Source organism: Cervus elaphus, chromosome 21, assembly GCF_910594005.1.
Source record: "Cervus elaphus chromosome 21, mCerEla1.1, whole genome shotgun sequence".
Classification (NCBI taxonomy): Eukaryota; Metazoa; Chordata; class Mammalia; order Artiodactyla; family Cervidae; genus Cervus; species Cervus elaphus.
In genome coordinates, this window is record NC_057835.1 from 4,982,163 (window position 1) to 5,001,610 (window position 19,448).

Below are 19,448 nucleotides of genomic sequence, written 5' to 3' on the forward strand. Positions count from 1 at the left end.
TCCCAACACCCCACTGAGACCCTCCAGAAATGATCCCCCCACTTCCCAAATTAACCCGACCTCCAGCTCTGTGGGTCTGCCTCTGGTCCCACCGCCTTTTGTAGGCCTGGACCTCTGAGATGTGGGGGAGAGGGGACAGATTGCGGAGATGCCCCAAAAAACGGAGGGGCAGCAAACCAAAGACATGGTCCCCAGTGACCAGGCTGGGGATGACAGAACAGGAGACGAGTCACTCTAACCAATTAGGGCAGAAAAAAGTCACAGATTTAAGTTCTAAGCACACTGCACATTTGTACCTTTTAAGACACCCTCTGGCACCAAAACCCAGAAGAGATAAGAGGTCCCAGAGTGCCTGGGTTCCCAACGCTCTGTGAAGTAGGCCCCTGTCCCAACTTCCAACCCAGAGAAATCTGCTCTTGGGGAGGGCCTAGAGGAAAAGATCATCTCTCAGCTTGAAGACCCCAGGACACTGAAGGGCAGCTAAGTGCAGCCAAACCAAGCAGGGCCATGTAGGCCTGGAATCCAGCCCTTGGGCCCACAGATGGTCAGCGAGCCAGGGGAGTAGGCGCAGGACAAACTGCACACGGTGCTGCAGAAAGCATGGGGAGGCTCAAGGCGAGCCCTGAAGCAAAGAAATCAGGCCACTGCCATTGTGTCAGGCCTGCAGCAGGGTTCCAGGATAGGCTCTGCCTACCCAAGGGGCACGGGGCCTCTGGCAGCCCTGGACCCCAGGACAGTCTCTCACCCAGAGCTTGGAGGTCACAGGCTGAAGTAGTCTGCAGCCAGGCGCCCGTAGATGTCTGTGGTCCAGAGCACGTGTGCACGGCCTGAGGCCAATAGCAACTGGTGCAACTCGGCCTCCACACGGGCAAACTTCTCCTCATTGATGGAGGCTTCCAGGAGGACAGAGGCAGGCGGGGGCCAGGGCAGGCCCTCATAGCAGTCCACGGGGAAAGGGTGCACCACTGTGCGCAGCTCAGCCTGCACCACTGAGTCCCGCAGTAGCTCCCTGAGCCCTGCCACGGACAGCGGGTTGCCGTAGAGGCCGAGGTAGCGGAGGCTGGCACAACGAGTCAGCACAGGGAGTGTGGCCAGCAGCTGGGTATCAGCAAGCTGGCACTCGGTCAGCTCGAGGTGCAACAGTGTGGCTGCTGCTGCCTGCAATAGACCCTGGAAGGGCTCCAGCTGGCTCCCAGACAGGTCGTTGCCACTCAGGTCCAACTTCTTGAGGTGGACAGCATGGGAGCTCCGTGCCAGAAAACGCAGGTCCTCAGGCAGCAGGGCACAGAAGGCTAGCTCCAGGCTCTCCAGGGGGCTCTGCAGGGTGCTGGGGTGAGAACATAAGGGGTCACAAATAGGCAGAGCCAGGGGAGGGTCTGCTGGAGGGGAAGGGAAAGGCAGGGCCATAGCAGAGTCCACTCACCTGAGCAGCTGGTCCAGCCGCCCTGAGAGGAGAGAGGAACCCATGCTGAGCTCCCGCAGACAGGTGAAGCGGCCCATCTGGGCCAGAAAGTAGCGGAAGTTATCCTCACCATCCACGGAGGGCTGCCGAGAGTCCCCATGCACATAGTGCAGCCGCAGGCTGGCCAGGTGCTGGAAGCGGGCCACGTGTGGGATGATGACGGACAGGCCACGCAGGCCCAAGTTGTTGAAGCGCAGGTCCACGCGGCGCAAGCAGCCTGCATCCAGAAGCTGCAGCAGGGCCACGGTATTGCGCATGGGCAGGTCCTCAGCCCGCAGGTCCCGACAGCAGAGCCGCAGCGGGCTGCCTACGCTGCTGCGGAGTGCCTCCCGCAAGAATGCATAGGAAGCCCGGTTCACGCGCAGGTCCACACGCACCTCCACAGGAACAGGCGCCAGGCCAGGCTCTGCAGTCCTGCCCTGCTGCTGTGCGATGCACGTGCGGGCCACAGCTGCCGTGCAATCCCACATGCTCATGGTGCCAGGGTCCTGCTCCACGCCGTCATCCAGAAGGCCCGTCATATCCAGCACCCGCAGCGCATGCTTCCTGGGAGCATGGGTGGGCTGAGGCAGGAGACAAGGGGACAGAGCCCACACCCACACCCAGCCACCTTGGGACAGAAGCAACATGCCTATTTCTGCACTGAGCTCTTGCACCACCTGGAACCTCTTGGGGGACCCGCTCTGCATCCCCCCACCAGGCGTGAAGGTCCCTCCAGTGAGCCCATACCTGCAGAGGGGCTGTGTGCCAGCCTCAGTCTCCGGGGTGTGGAGCCGGGCAGTCAGGCCCAGGATCACAGCTTGCATGCTCTCTGTGCTGGGCCGCTCCTGCAGCAGGGCCCGGCTGCAGTGGGCACACTCCTGCAGCAGCTGCTGGAAGCTGAGCAGCGGGAAAGGCCAAGTGTGCACCAGCTCACGCAGCACTACCGTCTTCTTGTCCATGAAGGCCACTTTGAACAGCAAGGGGAAGAGCTCTCGCGGCAGCAGGGGCAGGGCCTGGCAGGCGGCCGGCTGGCACTGGAGCACCTGCCGTGTGCTCAGGAACACGAGGGTGTGCATGGCGCTGGGCCAGGCAGGAGGCCACCTGCAGGGAGGTGCCCTTCAGTGGGGAGGACAGACTCCAGTCCTACCCCCTCCATGCTGGTAGTGGGAAAGCTCAGCCTGGTGCTTGGCACAGAGCAGAGAACCATGGCTCTGACAAGCAAGTGCCAGATACTTCGCAACAGGCTGAAAAAAGGAGAAAGGAGAAAAAGGCCACCCCCGTCTCGGCCCCTGAGAAGCACGGGGGCCTCTCTAGGGAGACAAAGCCACCAAGCAGCATATAAACAGCAATGGCACCAGAGATGACCAGCCTGTGTAGGTATGCTTTTGATGGCTGCTGCTCTGCAGGGCACACCATCTGTTTTTCAGGCCTTCCACTTATCAAGAGATCCTCCCCTTCTTAAACATAGAAAAAAGCCAACCCTCACCCACCACCCCTACCCGTGGCCAAGCACTAGAAGGATGAGATAATCCCAGGGGCTGGAAGGTGCATCACAGCACCCTCTCTCAGCCGCCTCACAAGCTCCTGGAGGCTGCCCTTGGATTCTGCACAGCACAGCAAAGAGGAGTGAAAACTATAGATACAATGTAATAAACAGCAGGACAAGTAGAAAGCACCAGAACCCAGTAAACTCTGAGTCTGAAGAGCTAGAGTATCCCAAGCCCTCAACGTGTTCTAACTACTATTGTCCAGAAGCACTGTCAGGCATGGAGACCCCTGGAGATTTACAAATAAAGAATGCCTCACCCATCAGGGTCCTTGCCACCTGTGTAAATGTCTCTCTTCCCTGGAGAACCATGATAAGAGAACAAGTAACAAACCCATGGGATTCAAAGACCCCAAACTAGTGGCCTTTTCTGAGATAGTTAGAGGCGGCTGTCAAAGGTATATCCAAGCCGACAAGGAGCACAAAAGAGATGCCTGAGACCACAAGGTACGTGCGTGACAGCTCTGACTTACTGTGTGGCAGGCACCTCATACTCAAAGCTGCCTCCGGGCCACTTCCCTGAAAATGTTAGGAAACTAAGACCTGCTGCTGCTAAGTCACGTCAGTCGTGTCCGACTGTTTGTGACCCCATAGACGGCAGCCCCCCAGGCTCCTGTCCCTGGGATTCTTCAGGCAAGAATACTGGAGTGGGTTGCCATTTCAAGGTCACAGCCCAGGTAACGAGCTTGGGAAGGGTGGCAGCCTGGCCCCAGAGCCCCAGCTCTTGCGGACCTCATACACAAGTCCTAAGGGCGCTGGTTCCTGAGAAGCCCGGGACGTCAACCCTCCGTCTCGCTCTGCCTGAGGATAAATCTCGCGAGGACGATTCATACCTCGCTGTGAGACGACAGACCAACCGAGCACCTGTCACGAGAAAAAATGAAAGCAGCCAGTGTGGTCACTATGGGAGGAGTCTCGGCGTGGTAGCCACCGCCCGCTCCCACCGGCCCACGGCTCCAGTGTTTCCCTGAAGACGGCCCCGCACGGCTCCTCCGGGCCTCCAGCGGCGGGAGCCCGTCAATTCGACGCCCTCCGTCTCTCCGGCAGGGCCTGCCTCTCGAAGACGGAGCGTCGTCCCCCAGGACCCGAGGCCGCTCAGCCCGGCACCCGATGCGGGTCTTCCCCTTCCCGCTGCCGCCCCGCCTGGGCTCCCGCCCCCGCCCCCGCCCCCGCCTCCGCCTCCGGTGCGGCGCCGCCCCGAGAGCCCGCACCCTCCTTGTGCGGCCAGGCAGAGAAGGAGCAACAAGCCGCCATGCTCCGTCCCCACCAGGCAGCCCGCGCTCACCCGGACCCAAGCCGCCGCCACCGCCGCCGGCCCCGCCTCGCCGTACGTCGCGCTCCGCCTGCGCCGTCGCGCGCCGCGATGTCGTAAACGCACCTCATTGGTTGCCGCAGCAGGGCCCCGCGGATTGGCTGCCCCAGCCCAGGGGCCGCCGCGGTGTTACGCCTCAAACGCTGCCGAGCGTCCCCATTGGCTGGCGACCGGCATCGCCCTCTAGGCGGGAAATTCGCGGGGTGCCAAGCTTCCGGCGACCATGGATCGGCTGCGGGACGTGCGGGAGCGGCTGCAGGCGTGGGAGCTCGCGTTTCGGCGGCGGAGCGGACGGCGGCCGGGCAAGGTGCGGGCTGACCGTGGGCGGGGAGCTGAGGGCGCGGCATCCGCCTGACGCGTTCCCTTTACAGGAAGACGTGGAAGCGGCGCCCGAGGAGACCCGCGGTGAGCCCGCGGGCGTGGGGCGGAGGGAGTGGCCATGGCAGTGGGCCGGGGGCGGGAGGCCTCCACGCCCCCTCCCAGGGGAATCTTGACTCCAATTCAGATCCCCCGACCCCGCTCTCAGCGCTGTACCGAGAGTACCGCTCCCTGAAGGAAGCACTGGGCCAGGCCGGCAGCGTCGAGCCTCACGGCTCGAAGCAGTCGCTTCCCGCGGCGGCCGAGCAGGTACCTGGGCTTGACATCCCAATCCCTGGGTCAACATCCTGTATGCCGGAGCCGGGAGGAGTCGTTTCCTAACCTCGGCGGGAGCGGGGGGTAGAGGGGGAAGGGTGAGAGGGTGGAGGAAGGACAGCCCCTCCTCGGGTTTCTCGGGGGTGTAGACATCTCGGTTCCCCCTCACACACCAGCTTCTCCGTGGTTTAGGTCTCTACTCTCTCCTGCAGATGTTGGAGCCCAGTTGCTGGGGGCACCACCTGAATCGGGCTGCGACCCAGAGTCCCCGTCCTTCCTCAGGGTGGAACTCTCAGGAGTCTGCGCAGGACTATGGGAAGAGGCTTAAGGCCAACCTAAAGGGCAGTCTGCAGGTGAGGGGCGAGGGCCGGGCAGACAGTGCATCCAGCGTGGGTCCAGAGCTGCAGGTGGCCCCAGGCAGAATTACCAGATACTCATCCCTGTCAAGTGTCTCAGAGGTAGTCATGTTCACCTGTGCGCACATCTCCACAGAGGAGCTCAAGGTCAGCCTCTGTCCTCAGCTTCCTTTATGTCCCAGCCTTTTGCTTCTCACCTTACCTAGCTGTTACAGGTGGGGCCTCCAGCACGTATGAGTCTGTAGCACCCCAAGGGCCTGAGTTTCTGCTTGCTTGTCTCCCTCCCAGGCTAGGTCAACCCTGGGCCAGATACCCCGGCTTGCACAAAGATCCTCTGCCAAGATTCCTTCACCGGAGCCACCAGGCACAGCAGCTGCCCCCATCTTTCCAGAAAATGTCAATGAGGTGCTCCCTCAGCCTCCCAGGCCCCAGCTGAGGCCAGGCCGGCTCCAGCAGCTGAGGGCATCCCTGAGCCTGCGACTGGGCTCCCTCGACCCTGATTGGCTGCAGCGCTGTCACAACAGGACCCCAGATTTTCTGGAGGTTCCCAGGACCTGCCAGCCTGGCCTGGGTGCAGAGGATTCACAGCTTCTGACTCCAGCTGTTGCATCTGTTCTTAGCCCCAGTCCTGGTCGTGAGGTGCCTTTGCAGGGCGCAGAGGTTCCAGCCTTACCAGCAGCTGGTGTCAGTGCAGGGAAGTGTCAGCCTGGTGACCATCAAGGCAAGAAGCGGAGACGGAGTGGGGAGCTGGAGGGAAGTCTTGCACAGACCCAGCAGGGCACTGACCAAGCAGGACCCCTGCCTGAGGGAGCTGGGGCTGCAGGGCCTGCAGAGGACTGTCCAGAGCAGCCTGTGAAGGCACAGCCCCCAGGCAGGACCCCAGCCTCCAGGTATCACTGCTCTAATCTCCCAGCAGGGCTGCCCTCAGTTGAGCCAGTGTGGGGAGGTCTGTGGGCATTGCCGATCTGTGCGTTTCTTCCAGATCTGCCATCCAGGACAGGGGGAACTATGTGCGGCTCAACATGAAGCAGCGATGCTATGTGCGGGGCCGGGCCCTGCGGGGCAGGCTCCTTCGCAAGCAGGTGAGATGGTGGTACCAGGTGCTCCCCCCAGCTGCTTGCCCTGTGATCCTTCTTTGTGTCCCCAACCAGGCATGGAAGCAGAAGTGGCAGAAAAAAGGAGAGTGTTTTGGGGGTGGTCAGCCCAGAGCCCCAGCCCAGGATTCTTGCTCCCAGCATGGGCAGCTCAGCCACTGGGCGTCCCGATGCCCTCAGCCTGGTGAGGCCTCTGCCCTGGATGCCAGCCTGCTTACAGGGGTGTCGTGCTCTTTGGGGAGGCAATTCTGGCTCAAGTAAAGGCCCTACTAATTTCCTGCTTCTGGTCCAGAACCTCTCCTGGCCCCTCAGAAGGAGGATGTCAAGGCTGCGAATGGCGCACAGACCCAGCACACGTTACAGGAAGATTCCCTGAGGACCAGTCCAGCCTGCTGCCAACTCTCTGGTGAGTTAAGAGGTGAAGGAGAGGCTGTAGCAAGTTGCTTTCTTGGTACTATGACGCCAGACCAGCCCAGGGCTCCTGTTCTGTTCATCTGTTCTCAGCAGATGAAGAAGACGCTGAGCCTGGGGCGCCTGAGCTGCTGATGCCCACGGGGCAGTCTGTGTCCAGGACGCCCTGTCCGCCTCTTTCCGTGCCTCCACTCTACCCACTGGGGCCCTCGGGTCAGGTGGCAGGTCAGCAGATGCCTAACAGCCCAGGCCTGGATGGAAGGGTTAGGATGACTCGGAGCAAAGCTGACTGACACCTGTGTCCACAGACACACCGGCTGAGGTGTTTCAGGCCCTGGAGCAACTGGGGCACCAAGCCTTCTACCCTGGGCAGGAGCGTGTGGTCATGCGGATCCTGTCTGGTGAGTTGGCTGGCAGGAGAGTGGTGGGGCTGAGGCCAGGCTGCAGGACGGCTGTCTTGACTGTAGATCACACTCAGGTGTGTCCACCCTGCTGGTGCTGCCCACGGGGGCTGGTAAGTCCCTGTGCTACCAGCTCCCAGCGCTGCTCTACTTCCGGAGAAGCCCCTGCCTCACCCTGGTCATCTCTCCTCTCATGTCACTCATGGATGACCAGGTAGGTGGACAGGGCCCGTGGACACACGCAAAAGGCAAGGACTGGTATCCATGGCTCTGCCGACCCACTTGGGCTGCTGTTTCTTGCCCCACCCCCACCCCAGAGCTGCAAGTTATCAGGCCCTTTCCACTCTGTCCACAAGTTGGCAGTGGCCCAAAGGCACAGGGACACGGCTGCTTGGACCCAGTCCCACCCACCAGAGGAGCAGCTTGGTAGGAGCGCCCCCACTGGGACCCGTCCCCAGTGCGCCTCAGTCAAGGCCCACAGGCAGCTCTGGCCTCTTCTCCCTAAAGGGCCTGGAAGGGAGCCAACAGTTGTCAGGTGAAACCATGCTGGAAGGCCTTTGGGAAAGGGCCAGGGCATGCAACAGGCTGTGCTCCTGTCCCTGCAGCTCTCTGGCCTGCCCCCCGGCTTGAAGGGGGCCTGCATTCACTCGGGGATGACCAAGAAGCAGCGGGACTCTGCCCTGCAGAAGGTGAGGGGGCCTCCCAGGGCCAGATGGGCGGAGCGGAGCAGCGGGCGGAGCCAGGTGCTGCTGCTGACCAGCGGGCCTCCTCAGGCTCGCGAGGCCCGAGTGCAGGTGCTGATGCTGTCCCCAGAGGCGCTGGTCGGGGCCGGTGCTGGCACCCTCCTCTCTCAGCTGCCGCCGATCGCCTTTGCCTGCCTCGACGAGGCCCACTGTCTCTCTCAGTGGTCCCACAACTTCCGGCCCTGTTACTTGCGTGTCTGTCAGGTGAGCCTGGGTGGGTGGGGGAGCATGCAGAGCAGGGGGGTGGCGCTGGCTCATGGCCCCCTCACAGACGCTGCGGGACCGGCCGGGCGTCTGCTGCATGCCTGTCAGGTGAGCCTGGGCGGGTGGGGCAGTGCGCAGAGCAGGGGGTGGTGCTGGCTCACGGCCCCCTCACAGACGCTGCGGGACCAGACGGGCGTCCACTGCTTCTTGGGCCTTACAGCCACGGCCACACGCAGCACTGCCCTCGACGTGGCCTGGCACCTGGGCGTGACCGAGGAGTCCGTGCTCAGAGGGCCAGCTACCATCCCTGCCAATCTGCACCTCTCCGTGTCCTCGGACAGGGACCCAGACCAGGTAAGCGTGCGTGCGTGGGCCTGGCGGCGGCCCTGCCTCCTAGCTCTCTGCAGCGACCCTTGTCCCCATAGGCACTGGTGACGCTGCTGCGGAGTGACCGTTTCCGGGCTCTGGACTCCGTCATCATCTACTGCCACAGGCGAGAGGACACAGAGCGTGTCGCCGCCCTGCTGCGCACCTGCCTGCGCGAGGCCCGGGCCCCAGGGCCCCAGGGTGAGGCGAGGCAGGCCTGCGCCCCGCGGACGTGCCCCGGGCACGCGCCCTACCTGACCGCCCTGGTCTTCTCTGCAGGCCGAGCACCGGAGGCTGTGGCTGAGGCCTACCACGCTGGCCTGTGCAGCCGAGAGCGGCGGCGGGTGCAGCGGGCCTTCATGGAGGGCCGGCTGCGCATGGTGGTGGCCACGGTGGCCTTCGGGATGGGGCTGGACCGGCCGGATGTGCGGGCTGTGCTGCACCTGGGCCTGCCCCCCAGCTTCGAGAGCTACGTGCAGGCAGTGGGCCGTGCAGGGCGTGACAGGCAGCCGGCACACTGCCACCTCTTCCTTCGGCCCCAGGTGGGTGCCCACCCCGCCCCCAGCAGTTCCCCCAGCCCCACCCGGGGCTGCGCCCCACGTTCACACCGCTCTGCCCCAGGGCCAGGACTTGCGGGAGCTGCGCAGACACGTGCACGCCGACGCCGTGGATTTCCTCGCTGTGAAGAGGCTGGTGCAGCGTGTGTTCTCTCCCTGCACTTGTCCCCGGCAGCCCCCAGAACAGGAGGGCAGCGGGAGCGGGGAAGGGCGCTTGGCCGGGGCCCCTGTAGCTGCGAGCGCCCAGGATCCTGGCCAGCCCAGCATCCCACACACACCCCGGTGCCCAGGCCATGAGCGGGTGCTCCCAGTGCAGCCAACTGTGCAGGCCCTGGATATGCCGGAGGAGGGTGAGGAGCAGGGGCATGCGTGGCGGGGCTAGGGGGTCCCACAGGCCCCAAGTGAGCTCTGCTCTGCCCGCAGCCATTGAGACGCTGCTGTGCTACCTGGAGCTGCACCCACGGCGTTGGCTGAAGCTGCTCGCACCCACCCATGCCCGCTGCCACCTGCGCTGGCCTGGGGGCCCCACCCAGCTCCAGGCCTTGGCCCTCAGGTGAGCACACGTCCCACCCGAGCCGTCGACGGGGACAGAGGACAGGGCTGTCAATCACATGCCGCCCCCCTGGCACAGGTGCCCCCCACTGGCTCTGTGCTTGGCCCAGCAGCACCCCAACATGAGGCGGGGGTGCAGTTCTGTGGAGCTAGATCTGGTCGAGCTGGTGGACTCTACGGGCTGGGAGCTGGGCCCTGTGCGGCAGGCTCTCCTCCAGCTGCAGTGGGACCGAGAGCCTGGGACAGGTGCGCCCACCCCTAGCCCCGCTTGCCCCCCTCTCCCTGCCCCTCTGCCAGTTATTGACACCCTATCTGGCAGGTGTGCCCCAGGGCACGGGGGTACTGGTGGAGTTCAGGGAGACGGCCTTCCACCTGCATAGCCCGGGGGACCTGACGGCCCAGGAGATGGACCAGATCTGCGACTTCCTGCACGGCCGTGTGCAGGCCCGAGAGCAAGAGGCCCTGACCCGCCTCCACCACACCTTCCGGGCTTTTCACAGGTGCAAGAGGAGGTCGGCAGGGCATGGGCCACCCCACCCTGCCCCAGGCAGGCCCCTCTTGACAGGCTCTCCCCTCCGCAGCGTGGCATTCCCCAGCTGCGGGCCGTGCCTGGAGCAGCCCGCCTGGGAGCACAGCAGCAGGCTCAAGGCCGTGCTCAGTCAGTATTTTGAGGAAGAGTCAGAGCAGCCGGGGGGCCTGGAGCCAGAGGACGACCCCAAGCTGGGACAGGACAGGGTGAGTGTCAGGGCCCGGAGGAGTGGCTGCAGAGGGTGCACCTGTCTGCGGGCACACACCGCCTCCTGCTGGCGTTGCGGCGGGCCATGCAGAAGAGCCAGCAGTGGACGCCAGGCTGGCCTGACTGTCCCCCCCCCCGCAGCTCCAGGACTGGGAAGACCAGATCCGCCGGGACATCCGCCAGCTCCTGTCCTCGTGGCCAGAGCAGCGATTCTCGGGCAGGGCTGTGGCCCGGGTCTTCCATGGCATCGGTGAGGACCTGGGAGGCCTGGCCCTGAGGGAGGTGGGGGCTGGGGTCACACCTGGCCCGGAGTTCTCAGTCTCATCTCCTCCCCCTCCAGGGAGCCCCTGCTATCCAGCCCAGGTGTTCGGGCGAGACCAGCGCTTCTGGAGGAAGTACCTGCACCTGAGCTTCCCTGCCCTCATGCACCTGGCCACGCAGGAGCTCCTGCTGTGGGGCCGCTGACCACCCTTCTGCAGAGGACCCAGCGCCCCCTTGTCCCAGACAGGGGCCTAAGTGGGGCTGCAAGGCCACAGCGTGGGGGTGTCAGGTATAGTGGGTCCTCAGGGTACAGATGGAAGGGGATGCAGTGATCAGGACAGTGATCCACCACCCCAAACACAGCCCACCACCAGGAGCATGGGGGCAGAGAGGCCCCAAAGTGCAGAATAAAAGTTGCTCGAGTTGTTTTCAGGATCCTTCCTTCCACTGGGAACAGCCCCATAGTCTGGGGGTGACTCTGCACAACACTTGTCCCAGAAGCACACTCCACTTTATTGATGAGTCCAGCCTTTCAGCTCAGGCCAGGGCGTTGGGCGCAAAGCCCAGGTACAGCATGGGGGTGGCTGAGAGAGCTAAGAAGAGAGAGAAGCAGAGGCGTGGCCCCAGGCTATCAGCCAGGGCTCCCGCCAGTGTGCCCACCAGCAGCTTCCCCAGCAGCTCCAGAGTGGCCAGGAGACTGTAGTGTGTGGCCTGCGGGGTGGATGGAGGATGTCACGTCAGGACCTGCTTGGACTCCAGGCCCACGGCCCCCAATGTTGCAACCATGGTTTTCACCTGCAGGGCACTGGGTGCCAGCTGACTGCAGCGCATCATCATGGTGAAGGTGGTGGTTGTGACCAAGCCCCCCAGGAGGTGCTGCAGACACAGACTCAGCAGGGCTGCCCCTGGGAGGGTGAGGGTCAGCAAGGCCCAGGGCCCCAGGCTCTGCCCCCCATGGCCCACCCTCACCTCTCAGGACTGTGCCAGGGACGGGGTTGGCTCTGGGGCTGTTCAGCTGAAAGAGCAGGGCAGTCTGGTAGGCCAGGCCCCCAAGACGGAACCGAAGCACTGACCTCAGGAGGGGCAGTGGCTGCCTGAGGGGGAGACAGGGCAGGTCAGAGGGCACGGGGAAGGAGAGGGGAGCAGGTGGGTAGGGTGTGCTAAGGGGGGGGCTCACCAACGCCTGGCCAGCAGGACCCCACCCAGGGATGAGCCAGCAATGGAGCAGAGCACAGCACCCACACCGTTCCACAGCCCCAGCTCTGGGGTGGAGATGCCGCCGTCCAGCAAGAGGAGTGGGAACAGGCCACTGGCACCCTGCTCACCTGTGGAGAGACAGTCAGTAGGGGCAGCTTGCCCTGCTTCTCCACCCCGGCCTCAGTCACGCTCCCCCAGCCCTTCTGCTGGGCCACAGGCACCAGCAGACAGGTGGGGCTAGGCTTTGGCCAAATTCAGGGTCAGCACGAAGCAGCTCAGAGAGGCCTGCAGGGGTGTGGCTGGGGCTAGACCTGCACACAGGAAACAAGGCCCAGCCGCACAGTCGGGGGTGGGGGGTGCTCCAGGCCTCAGGTCAGACCCCACAGAGGGAAGGCAGTCCTGCGCCAGTTCCTGGAGACCCACCCGTGCTACTGCCTGACTCACCCAGCTTGTAGGTGAGCACGAAGCCCGCTGTCCACAGGGTCCCAGGCACTGCCAGCAAGTCCTGCTGAAGGTGCAGGCTGGGGCGGGGGTGCGCTGAGGGCGGGGGTGTGGGCAGCTGTCGCAGGGCGGGCGCCACCCAGGCCGCGGCTGCAGCCAGCCAGTAGGTGGCGGCCAAGAGCAGGAAGAGCAGCGTCCAGGAGAGCGCGGGCAGGAGGGCCAGCAGCCCACCGCCGGCCAGGGCGGCCCCCAGCTTGTAAGCAACCACCTGCACGGTATTGCCGGGCCCCAGCTCAGCCGGCTCCAGGAGCCGCACGGCCAGCATGTCCAGGGCCACGTCCTGCACGGCCGCAGCCAGATTCAGCAGCAGGAGCAGCGCCGCCACCGAGACAGGCAGCGCGGCCCCGCCGGCGCCGGCAGGAGGCAGGGCTGCCAACAGCCCGCACACCAGGCCCAAGGCAGCCGTGCTGAGTGCCAGCCAGCCCCTTGGGGAGCCCCACGTGTCTACTAGCGGGGCCCAAAAGAGCTTGAGCAGCCACGGCGCGTACAGCGCCTTGGCCAGCCCCACGCGCGTCAGGGAAAGGCCACGGGCGCGCAGCAGCACGGGCAGCAGGCCTGACTGCAGGCCGTAGGGCAGGCCCTGCACTAGGTAGAGGCCGGCCAGGGGCAGCAGCTTCCCGCGCATGGCCAGGGGGCGCGGCCCTGGGGCGGGGGCCGCGTTCAGGGCCAGACGGGCAGGATGAGGGGTCCCGCTCAGAGCAGGGGCAGGGCGGTTCCCAGGGGGTCCGATCCGTCCAGTTGCGATGGGGTTAGGGGTCACACAGAGGCACGACTGGGGCTGGGTCAGGGGTGGCCAAGCTGGCATCCGCGACCGCGCCTTCGGGTCCCGCGGGCTCAGCACCCGAGGAGCTGGACGTCTCGGCGGCGGAGCTGGGCAGCCCTCGCGCGCCACAGCGCAGCCCGGAAACGCGGTGGCCATAGAGGACGTGGGCGGGCTAGAGCGCCGACAGCCCGCGCGCGCCCCCGGTGGCCGACTGGCTTCGAACGTCGGAAACCGGGGCCCATCCAGGTCCCTCCCCCGCCGTCTGACCGGCTCCCAGACGCCCCTCAGCCTCCGGAAGTGCCGCAGGTGTCCCACCTGGGGCCTGGTGGCTACCGGTTCCGCTGGGTCGCCTAGCGGCTCCACAGAGCAGCTGTCCTCTCAAGCCTCCGCTGTCGGCTGCTGCTTCCTTGGCTCCGGTACCCTTCAGCTCCTTGAACTCGTCTCAGCGCCCTCTGGAGGCCGGTGGCTGAAGAGGGTCGTGGGAAAGGCCTGAGCCCCGTTCATCCCACGCACACTTCCGGCTGCTGCCCCACAGGCTCTGGTGTCCAGTTGAGGAGGAGGCCCCGAGAGCCTGTCTAGGCTCCAGGTGGCCTCAGCGGTGGTGGTGGTGGGGGGAGTCCCCACCCCCCAAGGGTCTCACACAGCCTCTCGGGCCCAGAGCTATGCTGATGCCTGAGGACACCTGAGGCCCAGGGGAGCCAGTGAAACCCGCACTGTGGTTAAGAACCCCCTCCCGAGCTGAGCTGGGACCTTGGCCAGTAGTTTCCCCAAGCCCGTGGGTCTCTGAAGCCAGCCAACCCTTAAACCAGCTCATAGGCATTTGAGCCAAGACCCTTGGTCAGCTACCAAGGCCACATGGAGTGAGTTTCCTGTCATTTCTAGGCATTTCAGGGGCCCAGGTCTCCTCTTCTGTGAAATGGGGACTAAAGTGCCCACCACAGAGGACCCACAACAGTGACAGTAGGTGCTCGTCCTTGAGGGCCAGTGTCAAGGACATACGGTTGGCTGTCCATCTGGGTCAGCCCCCAGCCTGGGTCCTTTAGGCTGGTGCTCCAAAGGGCACCTCTTCACCATTTTCTGAGCTCTCTTCACCCAAACCTGCCCCAGCTCTGGGGGCCCTCCTCTCTGTTTTCCAGCCCAAGGACTACATTTGCACGTGGATGTCACACACTCCACACGAGCATGACAAAGGTGACCCACGTGCCCTTCCACCCCCACCCCTTAGCCAACATTGCTCTTCCGCCAGCTGTCAAAGCGGCAGAACCGCTGTCACCTGCCCCGTCTGGAAACCAAGACGCCCTCCTTGCCCTCTCAGGGCTGCTCGGTTTCCCTCTGCCAACTCCGCCAGTTCCCATCCAGCCAACTCCATCCTGTAAGAATGTCTGCTCCTCAGGAAGCCCTCCTTGACCATGCCCTGGCCCCCAGGCCTGCACAGAACCCAGACAGACAGGCAGTCAGGAGTGGACGAGGCTGCGAAGGTGCACACACGTGGCCTCCAAGCAGCCCGGCCAGCCCATTGCTTTATTAGGGCCTGCGGAGGGGCAGGGGCTCTGCCACACAGGCAGCAGCAGCAAGTCCAGAGGCTCCAGAGGCCCCAGGGCCAAGTGCCCTCAGTCGGAGGTCGTCCCTTCTGGCCGGCCCTGGCTTCTGACGGGTCCTCAGGAGTACTCGCGGGTGAACTTGGCATGGAACTGGCTCAGCTTCTCCAGCAGGGGCCGCAGCTTCTCCATGGGGGGCAGAATAGTCATCCTAAAAGGGGGAAGAAAGTAAGCGAATGCGGTGGGGGTCAAGGGGAGGGGCTGCGCAAGCAGGGCCTCACCGAAAGTGGTAGGTGCCTTCCCGTTGTCCGAAGCCACTCCCAGGCACCACGCAGATGCCAGTCTCCTCTAGGAGGCGCAGGCAGAAGAACATGTCGGGAGCCAGGCCGAGCTCCTGGGGGTTCGGGAGGAGGATGGGAAGGGACGATCAGGGAGGACGTCCCCGGCCCCACGGGCCCTGCCCGGCCTGCCCGTCCCGCACGTCGGACCTGAGCGCGCTGCACCGCACGCGGGGGCAGCTGCACGCGCGGGAAGGAATACATGGCGCCCTGAACCGGGTTGCAGCGGATGCCGGGAGCTTCGTTGAAGACCTGCTCCGTGAGCTTGGCCTTGGCCGCTAGCTCGGCCAGCACCGCCCGCCTCTCCTGTGGCCGAGGAGGGAGGGTTGGTCAAGCCAGGCCGGGCGCGGCGCCCCGACGCCCGTGGCCCCGCCCACTCACCGCCTGGAACTGCACGAAGGAGGGGTCGGAGGGCGCGGGCGGGCTGACAGCCACGTCGAGCAGGACCTGGCCCGGGGTGGGCGGGCACAGCCGCACGCTCCGCAGCTTCTGCATCTGCTGCTTCACCGCGGCGTCCATGTTCACCACCTCCACGTAGCCGCCGCGGAAGCCGCACCTGCGACGCGAAGGCGGGCGTCGAGGCAGGGCTGGCAAGGAGGGGCCAGCCTGGCGGCGACGAGAGCCCAGCCGCCGCCCGAGTTCTGGGCCCCGCCCGCCCAACCCGCACGCACTCGCCCATGTAGCCCTTGGAGATCGAGTGGAAGGAGGCGAGCTCTTGTCGCGCCGCGTACGGTGGCCCCATCTCCGTGAGCACCTTCTTGAACGAGTGGAACTGCGAGCCCTCGGCGTACACGTTGTCTTGGTACACCTGGACGGGCGGCCGGGAGACGGCGGGCCGCGTCACTGGGGCGCGCGCCGCCGCCCGCCGCCCCCTCCCCGCGGGCGCCCCGCCAGCACCTCATCGGCCAGTAGGAAAAGACTTTCCTCAAAAGCGAAGCGGATCACGTCCTCGATGCACTCGCGGGTCTGCACCTGCCCTGGGGCGCGGGGGTGCGACAGGTCCGGGGTCAGCGGAGGGGGCGCTCTGCTCTGCGCAGGGCGGCGGGCGGAGGGGAAGGCTGACCCAGGCGCGGCGGACAGGCATGCCTGTTCGGGCCGGGGCGGCGGGGCGGGGACGGGTGGGGTCGCGCACCGGTGGGGTTCCCGGGGTTGATGACGCAGAGCGCGCGGGGGCGGCAGTGGTCACGCGCCTGGCCCAGCGCACGCCGCAGCTCGGCCACGTCGAGCGACCAGGCACGCTCCTCGTCCAGGTAGTAGTCCACCTGCACCGCGTTGAGCTCGGCCAGCGCGGCGGAGTAGAGTGGATACTGAGGGATGGGGATGAGCACGCCCGTGCGCGTGCGACCCTCGCCGGTTACCAGCAATTTCAGCACGGTCTGCGGAAGGGATGGGAAGTGGGGTTGGCAGACCCTCCCGGCTGCGCACTAGGAGCCGCGGTGGCTTCCCGCACTGGCCCCGGCCTACCACAATGGCATCGCTGGCCCCCGTGGACAGGAAGATGTTATTGGGGTCAGCGGGAATGCCTCCATCGCGCCGCTCAATGTACCGCGCCACGTCCTCGCGGATCATCTGGACACCAGCGCTGATGCTGTAGGCCCCTGAGACGGGGGGGACAGGGCAGGACAGCCGGGGTGGGACAAGTGAGGTCCCCTCACTGCCCACGTGAGAAAACCCAACCCCCTTCCAGCGGCAGGCCCACCCCTCTCCCGGGACAGCCCCCCTCCAGCTCCTGCTCACCCCCCGCCCCCCAACTCCCCCAGGGTTGGGTGGGTTTTGGTGCTCACCCAGGCTGTGGCCCCCACAGGCCTGCAAGATGCGTTCTGCCTTCCTCTTGGCGTCCTCGGGGAAATCAGGGCTGTTCAGGAGATCAGGGTGGACGCAGAGGGCCAGGACCTGGGAGGAGCGAGTGCTGGGGCCAGGGTCCACAGGCTGATTGGGGGAGGGTGCAGGGCAGCACTGAGCCTCACCTGGCGCGGGAAGGTGATAGGGATCTGCCCCATGGCCTGTGCGTCCCCGATATTGGCACGGATGACCTCAGTGAAGGGCTTCTTTACGCCCTGGAGGAAGGCGGGGAGTGCAGTGAGGGGGGAGCTTATCACTCCCACAGGCCTTGTCTCCTAAGGTGGGGGGTGGGGAGGGACCCGTCCGGGGCCCTCTCACCAGGCCCAGGGGACAGGAAGGGGTTGGGGGACCTGCCTGGGCCCCTCTTGCCAGGCCCGGGGGGGCTGGGGGGCGGGGGTGCGGGGGACTGGGGTCCTCTCGCCAGACCCGGGGGGTGGGAACATACCTGGCGCAGCTCCTGCTCCAGCTCCAGCGCCCGCTGCACGATGGGGCCTCGCACCGCGTACTCCACCCTCCGGACACAAGGATTCATGGAGTCCAGTGTCAGCACTTTCTCCTTCAGCCCATTTGCTGCCTCCTGGCTGTGCTCACCTGCCCTCAGGGCCATGACTCTGCTCAGATGGGCAGGAAGGAGGCTTAGGAGGCGGCAGGATCCAGAAGTGGGGGTGAGGTCAGCCGGTGGAGGTTCGGTGGGCCACGGCTGGGAAGGGGAAGCCTGGGAAGGGGGCGCCCCGTTGGCTGCAGCCTGCTGGCCCCACTGAGAGTACAGAAGAGGCTGAAGAAGGAGCCGGGCTGCCAGGCCCCACCCGCCTGGGCACAGTTCTGCCCTGGGAGCCACAGGGAGTGGGTGAGAAGGCAGGCGGGGCTTGGGGTGAGGCCCGGTGCCCGCCCAGCGTCCCCAGGACAGGGGGCAGGAGACCCACATGGGGCAGGGACAGGCGGAACATGCCAGCGGCTCCGCGGGATGAGGCCTTGGGGTGGGGAAGGGGCTGAGCACCCTGAGGGGTCCACAGAGCTGGGAGGACTGGGCCCCGAGTGAGCGGGAGTGAGGCCCGGGGCCTCAGCATAGTTACCCCAGTAGGGCTCGGCCGAGGCCCAGCCCTCTTGGACCCCCCATCTTTGCTCCCGGCCAGCAGAGCAGGCCTGTCTCCCGGGTAACTGAGCCAGGCCTCAGGAATCTTGGGGCTGTGGGAGGGGAGCGAGGCTTCAGACACGGGTTCCACTTGGCCCTCCTGCGCTGGGGACCAGGCCTGGGCCAGCAAGAGCCCTGTGTTTGGACCTTGGTCGCCCATCAGTGCTGCAAGGCTGGAGTCTCTGGGTTGGGGTGCTGGGAGGGGCAGGGGCAGGGCAGCTCTGGGCCTTCGCAGGGCCTTTGGGACACCTCTGCAGTTCCGGGCTGCTGTCTTGCCCTTTCGCCAAACACGTACCAGCCTGGAGCTGCCCTTGGGGCTGCACCAGGGGCAGGGTGACCTAAGCGCCCCCTCCCTGAGGCTCCTGATTGGTGCAGAGAGTGGGAAGGGAGCTGTGATAAGCCTCTGGGCCCACCTCTGCAGGCCCTGCACGGAGCGATAGGCCCTGTGTGGCCTGCCCAGCCCCAGGCTCCGACCCCACACTGAGGGTTAGGGAGCGCCCTTCTCAGCGGAGCTGGGCAGGCCTGCGGCGCGCCGGCCCCTTGGCTCCCGCGGGCGGGAGAGGAAACCGGAGCCCAGGCAGCTGGCCTCTCACCTGGCGCCTCTTGCTCCGCGGCCACCGCTGCCTCCCAGAGCGCAGGCCTCTCTGGCCCCGAGGCAGAAGCGCAGGCTGATAGGGCCCCAGCCTCAGGCAGAGCCCGCCTCTGCCCGCCCCCTGGCAGCAGGGCCCAAGTGGCAGCTGTGGCAAGCAGACCCTGGGCAGCCACCCCGGCCCACACGCTAAATTTAACCGGCAGCCTCCCCCAACTCTGCTGGGGACACCCCTCCAACCACTCATGCTCAGGGAAGGGACCGCGGACTCTAGGCTGACCAGGTAAGTAAGTGTCCAGCAGAGAGGGTGACCCCAGCCCATGGCACCCAGCACTCATGGCCAGGCCAAGCAACCTGCTGGGGACGGACAAGCTGGCAGGGCCCCAGCCCTCCCAAGTGAGGCCCCTAAGTGGCCCTGTCACCCCAACGCATTATGCCTGGCCAGCTCAGAGCCTGTTTGCCAGCCCAAGCGGAAGCTGGCAGCCAGGGCCCCGGGGCTGCATGCCAGGAACGGGGAACCCACCCCCGACAGGGAGGCTTCTGACACAAGCCTTGAACCGCTTTGCCCTGCTGGCTCTGGCCAAGAGCCTTACAGGAAATACCCTCTTCTCTTCTAAGCCAGGGTCCTTGCCCTCCAACGAGGACACCCTCAGCCCTGGCCCCCAAGGAGTGTCCTTCCGAAGCTACTTTTTCTGCTCAAGAAAGCAAAGTATTACAGAGGGGCCTCCAGGAGCCTGGGAGGCGGGGTGCTGAAGGGCCAGGTTTCTTGCCTGACGGGCATGGGCCCCACACCCACGCGGGGCTGAGCACCCCGAGCGAGCCCCAGCATGCACTATGGGCCTCGGGTGCTCCCAGGGCAGGCGCAGGCGCACCCAGGCCCAGCAACACAGCCGCTCCCTGCTGGCAACAGAGGCCCTGCTGAGACACACAAG

General features: G+C 65.4%; 4 protein-coding genes across 15 annotated transcripts; 1 reads left to right on the top strand and 3 right to left on the bottom strand.

The window, feature by feature from the left end:
- Positions 1-242: 242 nt before the first annotated feature.
- On the bottom strand, positions 243-4,352 carry LRRC14 (leucine rich repeat containing 14). 4 transcript variants are annotated; one of them, XM_043879718.1, is made up of 5 exons: positions 4,276-4,352; positions 3,723-3,854; positions 2,192-2,545; positions 1,424-2,008; positions 243-1,327 (listed from the first exon to the last, which is right to left on the bottom strand). In XM_043879718.1, exons 2-5 carry the CDS (start codon positions 3,725-3,727, stop codon positions 760-762), a joined length of 1,512 nt encoding a protein of 503 aa, XP_043735653.1. In that variant the 5' UTR covers positions 3,728-3,854; positions 4,276-4,352; the 3' UTR covers positions 243-759. The 4 variants fall into 4 exon arrangements, with proteins under 4 accessions (XP_043735653.1, XP_043735655.1, XP_043735654.1 ...); XM_043879720.1 differs by having other exon boundaries at positions 3,824-3,854; positions 4,276-4,344; XM_043879719.1 differs by having other exon boundaries at positions 4,202-4,303.
- Positions 4,353-4,472: 120 nt separating this feature from the next.
- RECQL4 (RecQ like helicase 4) lies at positions 4,473-11,051 on the top strand. Of its 5 annotated transcripts, none has more exons than XM_043879584.1 (23): positions 4,473-4,609; positions 4,674-4,707; positions 4,808-4,929; positions 5,148-5,288; positions 5,580-6,181; positions 6,274-6,373; positions 6,443-6,569; positions 6,678-6,791; positions 6,890-7,021; positions 7,105-7,197; positions 7,275-7,411; positions 7,803-7,886; positions 7,971-8,144; positions 8,319-8,498; positions 8,570-8,711; positions 8,790-9,052; positions 9,132-9,417; positions 9,491-9,620; positions 9,699-9,865; positions 9,939-10,119; positions 10,201-10,354; positions 10,497-10,605; positions 10,696-11,051. In XM_043879584.1, the coding sequence occupies exons 1-23, from the start codon at positions 4,526-4,528 to the stop codon at positions 10,818-10,820; spliced, it is 3,681 nt and encodes a 1,226-aa protein (XP_043735519.1). In that variant the 5' UTR covers positions 4,473-4,525; the 3' UTR covers positions 10,821-11,051. The 5 variants fall into 5 exon arrangements, with proteins under 5 accessions (XP_043735519.1, XP_043735517.1, XP_043735518.1 ...); XM_043879586.1 differs by having other exon boundaries at positions 4,474-4,609; positions 4,829-4,929; XM_043879582.1 differs by having other exon boundaries at positions 6,274-6,569.
- A 57-nt stretch (positions 11,052-11,108) lies between these two features.
- MFSD3 (major facilitator superfamily domain containing 3) lies at positions 11,109-13,354 on the bottom strand. Of its 2 annotated transcripts, XM_043879733.1 has the most exons (5): positions 12,258-13,352; positions 11,794-11,941; positions 11,586-11,710; positions 11,412-11,521; positions 11,109-11,327 (listed from the first exon to the last, which is right to left on the bottom strand). In XM_043879733.1, the coding sequence occupies exons 1-5, from the start codon at positions 13,231-13,233 to the stop codon at positions 11,154-11,156; spliced, it is 1,533 nt and encodes a 510-aa protein (XP_043735668.1). In that variant the 5' UTR covers positions 13,234-13,352; the 3' UTR covers positions 11,109-11,153. The 2 variants fall into 2 exon arrangements, with proteins under 2 accessions (XP_043735668.1, XP_043735669.1); XM_043879734.1 differs by lacking the exon at positions 11,586-11,710 and having other exon boundaries at positions 12,258-13,354.
- Positions 13,355-14,526: 1,172 nt separating this feature from the next.
- On the bottom strand, positions 14,527-19,297 carry GPT (glutamic--pyruvic transaminase). Of its 4 annotated transcripts, none has more exons than XM_043879641.1 (13): positions 18,521-19,297; positions 17,869-17,980; positions 17,241-17,406; positions 16,921-17,010; positions 16,738-16,792; positions 16,418-16,551; positions 16,086-16,329; positions 15,851-15,930; positions 15,625-15,761; positions 15,335-15,509; positions 15,104-15,259; positions 14,897-15,009; positions 14,527-14,826 (listed from the first exon to the last, which is right to left on the bottom strand). In XM_043879641.1, the coding sequence occupies exons 1-13, from the start codon at positions 18,852-18,854 to the stop codon at positions 14,736-14,738; spliced, it is 1,887 nt and encodes a 628-aa protein (XP_043735576.1). In that variant the 5' UTR covers positions 18,855-19,297; the 3' UTR covers positions 14,527-14,735. The 4 variants fall into 4 exon arrangements, with proteins under 4 accessions (XP_043735576.1, XP_043735575.1, XP_043735577.1 ...); XM_043879640.1 differs by having other exon boundaries at positions 16,738-16,846; XM_043879642.1 differs by lacking the exon at positions 16,921-17,010 and having other exon boundaries at positions 16,738-16,882.
- Positions 19,298-19,448: the final 151 nt, after the last annotated feature.

Bases quoted from the DNA above. Each gene is read 5' to 3' on its own strand.
- MFSD3 (XM_043879733.1), bottom strand. From the start codon at position 13,233: ATGGCCACCGCGTTTCCGGGCTGCGCTGTGGCGCGCGAGGGCTGCCCA. The intron at 11,711-11,793 runs GTGAGCCCCCCC...TCTCCCCCTCAG, and splicing joins GTCCTGCTGGCCAGGCGTTG to GCAGCCACTGCCCCTCCTGA. The intron at 11,522-11,585 runs GTGAGGGTGGGC...TCACCCTCCCAG, and splicing joins CCCTGGCACAGTCCTGAGAG to GGGCAGCCCTGCTGAGTCTG.
- LRRC14 (XM_043879716.1), bottom strand. From the start codon at position 4,244: ATGGCGGCTTGTTGCTCCTTCTCTGCCTGGCCGCACAAGGAGG. The intron at 3,855-4,201 runs GTGCGGGCTCTC...TTCTCGTGACAG, and splicing joins TGCCTGGCCGCACAAGGAGG to GTGCTCGGTTGGTCTGTCGT. The intron at 2,009-2,191 runs GTATGGGCTCAC...CCATGCTCCCAG, and splicing joins GGCACACAGCCCCTCTGCAG to GAAGCATGCGCTGCGGGTGC.
- RECQL4 (XM_043879582.1), top strand. From the start codon at position 4,526: ATGGATCGGCTGCGGGACGTGCGGGAGCGGCTGCAGGCGTGGGAGCTC. The intron at 6,792-6,889 runs GTGAGTTAAGAG...ATCTGTTCTCAG, and splicing joins AGCCTGCTGCCAACTCTCTG to CAGATGAAGAAGACGCTGAG. The intron at 7,198-7,274 runs GTGAGTTGGCTG...GATCACACTCAG, and splicing joins GGTCATGCGGATCCTGTCTG to GTGTGTCCACCCTGCTGGTG.
- GPT (XM_043879640.1), bottom strand. From the start codon at position 18,854: ATGAGTGCTGGGTGCCATGGGCTGGGGTCACCCTCTCTGCTGGACACT. The intron at 15,510-15,624 runs GTGCGTGCGGGT...TTCGCGTCGCAG, and splicing joins TCCAAGGGCTACATGGGCGA to GTGCGGCTTCCGCGGCGGCT. The intron at 14,827-14,896 runs GTGAGGCCCTGC...TCCCCCTTTTAG, and splicing joins GAAGGCACCTACCACTTTCG to GATGACTATTCTGCCCCCCA.